Source organism: Corylus avellana, chromosome ca3 (assembly GCF_901000735.1).
Source record: "Corylus avellana chromosome ca3, CavTom2PMs-1.0".
NCBI lineage: Eukaryota > Viridiplantae > Streptophyta > Magnoliopsida > Fagales > Betulaceae > Corylus > Corylus avellana.
In genome coordinates, this window is record NC_081543.1 from 35,278,708 (window position 1) to 35,286,450 (window position 7,743).

General features: G+C 33.1%; 2 protein-coding genes across 2 annotated transcripts; both read right to left on the bottom strand.

The window, feature by feature from the left end:
- Positions 1–494: 494 nt before the first annotated feature.
- LOC132174500 (SKP1-like protein 1) lies at positions 495–1,004 on the bottom strand. Its single transcript, XM_059586149.1, has one exon. The coding sequence runs from the start codon at positions 1,002–1,004 to the stop codon at positions 495–497; it is 510 nt and encodes a 169-aa protein (XP_059442132.1).
- Positions 1,005–4,236: 3,232 nt separating this feature from the next.
- LOC132174501 (SKP1-like protein 1) lies at positions 4,237–4,710 on the bottom strand. The gene has a single exon (XM_059586150.1). It carries the CDS (start codon positions 4,702–4,704, stop codon positions 4,237–4,239), a length of 468 nt encoding a protein of 155 aa, XP_059442133.1. The 5' UTR covers positions 4,705–4,710.
- Between the last annotated feature and the right edge of the window lie 3,033 nt (positions 4,711–7,743).

The window sequence follows — 7,743 nt, forward strand, 5'->3', positions numbered from 1 at the left end:
TTTTTATTTTTTTTTATTTTTTTATTTTTTAATTCTGTTTTTCCATCTCCCTTTCTCTATACTTTCTCAGTTTGATTTTTAATTCAGTTATATATATATATATAACCTGTGTTCAAGAGTACAACCTGTATTCAAGCGTGTATATATATATATATATATATATAAAATTATATATACATGACACAACTAAAAAAAAAATAATAATAGTAAAATTGTTTATCTTTCAATAAAAAGAAAAGAATGAAAGTCCTTAATAATATAAATTGTATTTATATTATAAGGGTATTTTAGAAAATAAGATCATAATACGATTCTATTCATCAACATATTGCATTATACCAAACGAAAGAATAGGATTAGGTAGTCTATTCCAGCGTTACAACCAAACGAAGGAATATATAGGACTAGCTAATCTATTCTCAGTGGTAGCTAATCCTTTTCCAATGGACTAGACAATCCGCGAACTAAACGAAACCTAAATCTTAATGGATTTGTCATTGCAATAACCCAGAGGAAACAAAAAAGACTAGGACATCACTCAAAGGCCCAAGCATTCTTCTTAGCTTGCGGAGTTCTTCCTCTACTTGCGGAGGAAAATCACTTTTGATGTTGATTATTTTGCGTAAATCCTCCTCCTCCTCCGGTTGCTTTCCAATATCGATCATCATCTCCGATATCCTCTGGGATACTCGGTGGATCAAACCCTCGACACGGAGATAGGTTGCAGCCACGAGAAGATCGTAGAGAACGGCCACCGGCGCCTCATCAACGTCAACTTCCATTAATTGACCGTGCTTGTCGGCGTGCTTCTTGCACCACTCTACGACCATGGCTAGGGTCTTGGCGTTCACATTCGGCAACGGAATGGTGCAGTCATTAGCGCACGCGTAATCGATCATGCTCTTGATGGTTTCAAACTGCACCGCCACCGCCTCTTCCACCTCGAATGTTTTGTCGTCCGAGGACTTCAACTTCACAATTCTGCTCTTCTTCGACGAGGACATGATGTTCGATATTGATAATGTTTGGTGGGGTACTGGAGAACAGGAGAAGTAAAGTTCGGTTTATATATATATATATATATATATAAACGTAAGATTTCGATTTTCGAATCTAGAAAGGCCTTCCTAATCCTTGTTGGAGAAGGTTTTTGTTTCTTCCCTATTAAGTTTTTTTTAGGGTTCTCATAAAGTCATCCTAATAAAAGTTATTTTAAAGTCATCTTAATTGTGATGTGACTTCTAAAATTATCGTTAAATTTGAGATATAATTTATTAATTTTTAATTTATTGGTGATTTTAAAAGTCATTTCACATTTACAAGAACTCTAGGAGAATTCTAAGAAGACTTATAACACTTGTTGTCAATATGCCAACTCAGCATTCTGTTTCCAAGAGCCGATAGATCACTCACACCTGTCCACTCCAGCTATGGTTTCGACGCTGAAACCGTACGTCTCGATCGTTTGTTGACCGATGGATCCCGTCAACGACCTTACGGCGCATGAGGGCGGGAGTGGCATCGTGCTATATGCGCGCATATGTATATCTAAAGTCTAACCACCAAGAGAACAGAAGCCAAACACCTGGCACCACGTACGCCTTCTACGTGCAAGTAGAAGATAAGTACGTATGGGCCCAATTTGCTAACACTGATTATTACTTTTTTTTTTTTAAAAAAAAAAAAAAAAAAGAAGAAAAAATTCAGATGAGGGAAAGGGAAAATGGATCACCACGATTATTACTTTACTTTGCCGAAACATCTCTCTTTTGAACCTAATCCGGTGTTTGGAACGCTCAATCTCAGTAGTGCTTAGTAGGGTACCGGTGGGTATTGGTTCTGTCAGTGTTGGTGGAGACATTTTTGCTTATTGATTCGTAAAAGTCGGTTAAGTTGATTAATTGATCGACTTCATACCAACAATGAATAGTTTCGACTTTTTTGGTTAATAAGTGGTAGGTTAATTGTTTGTTACAAGTTTTATGTTAAAATTTATCAATTTCCTTGTAACTACTGAATCAGTAAAGAAAGTGTTTTATAAATGAAAAGAAAAAAGTAAATTTATAGAAGGTAGACCAAAATGACAACCAAACACAATAAGATAAGTTACCAAATATATAAAATTCAAAATTCACTGGAAAAATCGGTTAAGTTAATTAAAAAAAATTACTACCTCCTACTGAACCGAACCAATGTCAAAACCGTATTTTTATTTCGCCTACCGATCACTAGAAGTTGGTTGTCAATTAGTGACAATTCGGTGGCAATCGCAGTCGATAGGTGGTAAACGGTTAATCTATTCACCTCTAATGCTTAGCTCACAAGGCTCTCTTATCCCTTAAGAGAATTCTAGAAAATCATGCAATATAAAGTCTTCCAAAGAATTGTGATCAAAATCAGCCTTAAAAGAGAAAGTTGATTCTGATTTTACATGGTGGCGTCCGAACATAAGAATAGCATGTCTCTCTGGAGTCCACCATGTTTGGGCATGTGCATATTTACTTGTTTTCTTGGAAAAATATTTAATTTTTCGACCCAAAACTTAAGTACAAAACTATTCAATGCCATAAAACTATGTTACTTGACATACAAAAGGGATATACTATATATGTTGCAATATGATCGGAGACGGCGGAAGACTGTCACGGATGGGGGCAGATGGTGGAGGACCACCAGATCATACGGTTTCCAGCTGTGGGCTAAATTGGGTGGTTGTCGGTGGTTGCCACGACGCTGGGCCTTATTTCACTAAATTGATTTATTTTCTTATCAATTAATTCTCTACGTCAAATTTTTGGAACAGAGTAGACGGAGTAGTTGGTGCCGCTAAAAAAATATTGCTATTGCTTTTTCCTGACCCCTGATTTTCCGACACCAAAAAAGTCAAGACAATTTTGAGTAATTTTATAAGTCCCTCTTATATTACTCTTGTATTTCTCTAAGAATGATGTGTCTCTTAAAATTACCATTTGATCAAAATTAAATAATGATAAATTATAAGCTCAATAGTAATTTTAAGAGCCACATCATTCTTGGAATGACACAAGATGGACTTGTAGCATTACTCTAATTTTTTTGCCAACGCATTTTTTAACGTAATTTTTAAAAGCGCAGTTAAGTATTGGGTAAAATTGTAATTTGAATTTTAAAATTATAATTTAGCCTTTAAAATTGTGTATTTTCAAAAAAACACATATTTGCCTGTGATTTGAAAATGCAAAATTTCTAAGTTTTCAAATCGCAATTTTTTGAAAATACAATCCGAAACAGTTTATTTTCTATAATTTTATTTAAAATTACACTCTTTATCTATAAAATCGCAACGTCAAACACACCATAAAACGCTTTTTTTTTTTTTTTTGGACAATGACTATTCTAAAATCCTAATAGAAGCAAAAAATTGCATGACCAGTAATCAAACAACACGAAAGCAATGCCCAAATAGTTTCAAATACGTATAAGGAAACAACTCCATCGGCCTCAACTCCAAATTGGGTTGGAGGAAAACTTTATCCACTTTGTTATGTCCACCAATCTGGCATCATAAAATCTCTTTAATATGCCTTCTCCCAAAAAGAAATTAAAATATGTAAACAATAGGATGGAGTGGAAGGTGCAGGAATATGAATTAAATACTTAATCCAAAGAGATCTGGAATCTATAAACTTGACTAAAATATATATTATTGATTAATGAATAATAACAAGTCCAAACCATGCCTTTATATTACCTACAAATCCTAATTCTTAGATTACTACGAAATTCTAAAATTCCATCTAATTGAAATTAGATGATGCTGATTTGTATTTTTCAAATACAAACAAATCCTTATCAATATACTCTTTAAAATAAAATTTTTCCATCCTCCAAAATCTTTATTTTTTATTTTTCCCAATCCTAAAATTCTAGTTCCTGTTTAAAGAACTTCTAATCCTCCCAAATGAAGTAAAATCCAATATCAAGGAAAGGATTTAGGGAATTATATATACATGATAAAAATAAAATAAAATAAAACTATATAAATTATAAAGAATCCTAAATTAAACCAGAAGATTTGGAAGAACATACAAAATTTAAGAAGCTAAATCTTTATTGATCGGGTGCTTAATTTCAATCCCATAAAATCCAGAAAACATATCATAATGATCATCACTACATCAGAACTTCATCCCTGAGAAATCAACAAACAAAGAAAAAGCAAAAAAGATACAAATTAAAACCCTAATAATTAAGACATCAAGCAAATGCCCAAGCATTTTTCTTGCGGATTTCTTCCTCTTCTTCAGGAGTGAAATCGTTCTTGATGTTAAAGATTTTGCGAATTTCTTCAGGCTGTTTTCCTTTAATCAAATCAGCAACCCTCTTCAAGACTCGGTCCAATAAGCCCTGGATGAGGAGATAGTTTGCAGCCATTAGGAGATCATAGAGATCTACCTGGTCAACCTCGACAAACTCGTCCTCGTACTTGCTGAGTTCATCCTTGGTGATTTTGTCGTCCACGTGCTTCTTGCACCACTCCAACACCATCCCCAGGATCTTGCCGTCCACGTTTGGCAAGGGAATCGTGTCGTTTCCGTATCCGTCATCAACCATGTTCTTTAGGGTTCCGCATTGCACCGCCACCGCCTCTTCCACCTCGAAAGTTTTATCATCGGAGGCCTTCAATTTCACCATATTGCTACTACTCTTAGACGGCGACGCCATGATCGATGATAATTCAAGAAAGAAAAACTCTAGAGAAACTGGAAGATATATATTTGTTGATAGATGCAGGGAATAATGAAGAACTAGGGTTTATATATTTTTGCGCTCTCCTAGTTCTTGTTGGAGAAGGGTTTTTTTTGCCGCCTTTTATAACAAGGATTTGATTTTGTAATACCTATTCGAATATGTAGGTGACTTTTACCCTTAATAATAGGGGGAGATTTACATGGGTTATGATATTTGAATTAATTATTTTAAGGATAAAATTTTCCTATAAATTGGGTTGGACTATAAAAGTGAGATGTGTCTCTTAAACATGTGAGATGCACATATTTTTTTAGGTTGATGTTAAACATCACGCCGGGCGTGATGCACGCCCGGCTAATGTGATATTTTAAAATAATAAAATATAATATTTTATTATTATAATTATTAAAAAAAAAAAAAAAAGCCGGGTGTGCATGCATGATTGTTCATGCACGCCGGCATATTTTGTATCATCACCCATTTTTTTAATAGTAAGGACAAAGTTGAAATAGATTTTATTAAAAACACATGTGCATCTCACACGTTATTAAAAATATTAGGTTGAAGGAAATTCCTCCAACCAAGTTTGGAAGAAAACTTTGTCAAAAAATCTTATGATAAGAAAACCTCAGGACTAACAAAAAAAAAAAAATGTGACAAATTAGATACTATTTTTATCTTACAATTGTCCAATAATGCTGACTTGGCACTCCCAAGCAATTGTTGGATCTTTTTATTTTATTTATTATTTAACAATGATTAATCAAATGGTTGGTTGAGAGTGTCACGTCAACATTATTAGACAATTGTAGGATAAAAATATAATATCGATCTAACAATATTACTTTTTTTATTTTTTTATTTTACAATATATCCAAGTTTTTACAACCAAGTTGATGAAATAAATAGTAGTTCTTTTATTTTCATTGATATTTGTAAAATTATAAAATCTATCTCACACCAATGGCTATGAGGATGGTTTCAGATTTGATTGGTCACATTGGTGCTGTCACTATAAAAGTTAAACCTGTAAATTAACTAATTATCACTAGAATTATACAAAAAAATTAGTAATATAACATTTTTTTTTATACATTATTCGTAAATACATGCAAACAATAATATGCTTCTTAGCTTTTCGTAGGGAAATAATACAAATGATTGATTGATAACGATCTTTTTATTAGATCCAAACTTATTGCTCTATTAAGTTGTACAATTAAGTATAAAATGATAATTAATTAATATCTCAGGCTTGATCAATATTATTGCTACACATGTCCTTCACTATATTTATACAATTATTGTATAAATTATGCTTGGGTTCTGGGTATACCTTATAACTTCGAAATACTAAACAACGAGGAGCAAACGACCAAAAACAGCCAATATCCAATATGATTTCTTTCTCGTCAGGGCTAGAGAGGAGGCTAGTCAGAACAGGAGAGGGAGATAAAACATTATTATTGGCATTTAATACAATTAGAAAGAGCATAAGCAACATCATTATCGTCAACAAAAGTCTCCAAAAGCTAATCCCACCCATAGCTTTTCCCTACTCTCTTGGATTATCTTATCTGATTGTTGAAGATAATTCGATGATTTATAGCAGGGAATTATCCATTTCTTATACATGAGTTTTTGGAAAATATTGAAATAAATATATTTTATTTTTGCGAAAACATTTTTATATGAATTGGAAATTTTTTATTTTAATGAAGAGCTCTTTGACTTTTGGCGAAAAAGGGGGTGGCTTTCCATTAGTTAGTTAAGTAACTTATAATTAAAATATGTCTCTTGGCAAAAGAAAAGGGGATCATTGTTTTCCCAAAAGTTAATATGCGTCTCTAAGGGGTAGCTCAATTGGCTGTAGGTTACGCCTTATGAAGCGGAGGTTACTAATTCGAATTCCTCCTCTCCATCTTGTGTGGACATGTCAAACAAAAAAAAAAAAAAAGTGTTAATATGCATTTATCCTAAAGAATATAAAATCCGCATAATAATAGAAAATTAAGAAGGTTAATTATGTTGAAAAACAGCGTGGAGAGTTTGATTGAATTATGCTTGATAATTGTTATCACCGTAATTATCCCACCATGAAAAATAGTATATTTAGAAAGTAGTTCAAGGCAAAATCCAAGGACAACATGCTGCAATTTTAAGACCAAAAAAAAAATTGCCTTAATGAAATGTACAATTTAATATATATATATATATTTTGGAGAAAAAAACTTTCTTCCATTTCATTAAACCAGAGTATGAAACTCTAAAGAAGCAGAGCATTAGGCTCTAAAGAAACAATAGGTGCAATACAAGAAGGGCAATCCTTCATCCAAACCCTATCCTGTGAGCTTGATAGGGCAAATTTTGCTAGACTATGTGCTGCGGAATTAGTTTCTCTATTGACATGATTTCTCATCTAGCTCCACCTCGTGTATAAAATATACTTCGTGCATCCTCTATAAACTGCCCATAAGGGCTTTAATTTGGACTCATGTTTCTTAACGCTTGAATCACTTGAAGGGAGTCCCATAATTTATTCACAGTTCATAATCATCTTTCACATGACTTATCTTTGCCTATAAGGGCCTTACGGTGAGTTATTTTTGTCTTAAAAAAAAATTAGTCATTTTTGTCTTTTTGCTGGCTTTGAAAGTATATTGACAATTTTTTTTGTCATTTGAGGAAGACATTGTCCCAATTTAAAGGTTAGGGAGATATATTGTCAATTGAATTGTAGTTTGAGGGGGTACTTTTCCTTTAAGAATGACAATAGAGTTAAAACATCTATCAATGAATTCACTCGGCCACATTAAACAAGCTAAGGCAGAATTAGTCTCATGATGATGGGGTTATAAGCAGTAAACTAGGTTTGATTAGGTCTAGAAATCTAAGGAAACAAGAAGGAATTTTGACGAAAAAAGAAAAGAAAAAAAAGCATAAAAAGTGATGGAAGAAAGAAGTTCTCAACATGGTGTTGTTACACATATCGTGTAAAATGACAAAAGGGTT

Excerpts from the sequence above, each read along its gene's own strand:
- LOC132174501 (XM_059586150.1), bottom strand. The coding sequence starts at position 4,704 with ATGGCGTCGCCGTCTAAGAGTAGTAGCAATATGGTGAAATTGAAGGCC.
- LOC132174500 (XM_059586149.1), bottom strand. The coding sequence starts at position 1,004 with ATGTCCTCGTCGAAGAAGAGCAGAATTGTGAAGTTGAAGTCCTCGGAC.